The sequence below is a fragment of the Penaeus monodon genome, chromosome 30, assembly GCF_015228065.2.
Source record: "Penaeus monodon isolate SGIC_2016 chromosome 30, NSTDA_Pmon_1, whole genome shotgun sequence".
NCBI classification, from domain to species: domain Eukaryota; kingdom Metazoa; phylum Arthropoda; class Malacostraca; order Decapoda; family Penaeidae; genus Penaeus; species Penaeus monodon.
In genome coordinates this window covers 22,833,359-22,834,188 of record NC_051415.1, presented here as the reverse complement: position 1 = coordinate 22,834,188, position 830 = coordinate 22,833,359, and the positions used below count along the sequence as shown (strand labels likewise).

General features: G+C 46.9%; 1 protein-coding gene across 2 annotated transcripts in view; it reads left to right on the top strand.

The window, feature by feature from the left end:
- Positions 1 to 170, top strand: part of LOC119592638 (homeobox protein extradenticle-like) — a 9,182-nt gene extending 9,012 nt beyond the window's left edge. For both annotated transcript variants that reach the window (XM_037941549.1, XM_037941550.1), the window contains one exon: positions 41 to 170. In XM_037941549.1, coding sequence (XP_037797477.1) covers positions 41 to 155 — 115 coding nt within the window. In that variant the 3' untranslated portion in view covers positions 156 to 170. The remainder of the gene's footprint in view (positions 1 to 40) is intronic.
- Positions 171 to 830: the final 660 nt, after the last annotated feature.

Below are 830 nucleotides of genomic sequence, written 5' to 3'. Positions count from 1 at the left end.
ATAAGGTGCCTAATGATGGCTTTCTATCTGTTTTCCCCAGGAAACACACGTTAAACTGCCACCGCATGAAGCCTGCGCTCTTCAGTGTTCTCTGTGAAATCAAGGAAAAAACAGGTAAGTCTTATGTCGTGTGTCATGACGAGCTTTTCTTGTAGTTTTCAAGTGAGTTGACTTTATTGATGGGATGCCATGATTGCGGACGTTCGCGACAACTCTTGTTCCTTTTTATTTGTTGGGCGGTCGTTGGATAATGTTGGCGGACGCCGACTTGCGCCAAAATTAGCGAATGTGTTGCAAACGGCGAATATGGACGTCAAGTAGTGTGATGGAACGCGTGCATTAGCGGTGTGGACATGAGATATGTTTTTGTTTATTTACGCGTTTATCTTACGGGTTCGGCGACTCGGGATTTTTGCCTCGGTGAAGTTGTTTACGTGTCGCCGGATGTCAGAGCGCGAAGCCGTAGCCGTCCGGGACTCGTGGGTGTGCATAGACTTTTAAATACACAAGTTGTAGTTTTGCACAGGAAGGCGATTTTTCGCCGCTCGTGATTTTATTCGTGCGGCCAGGGAGCGCTGGAGAAGAGAGCTCGCCCATAGCGGCCGGGCAAGACGGTGTCGGACATGCGTTCTCGAGCACTACGTATGGCCTTTACACTGTCTAACTAACGTCTAATAAATATGTTTTATTACATGGACAAGCTGTTGCAGATTACCTCAACGAATTATTGTGATATTCATATCGTGGACGCTTGGCGATGTACTGCGCAGTTCCTCATCGAAAATTGCCATATAAACAGAAAATATATAGCCGAGATCTGGAGTCCGCCA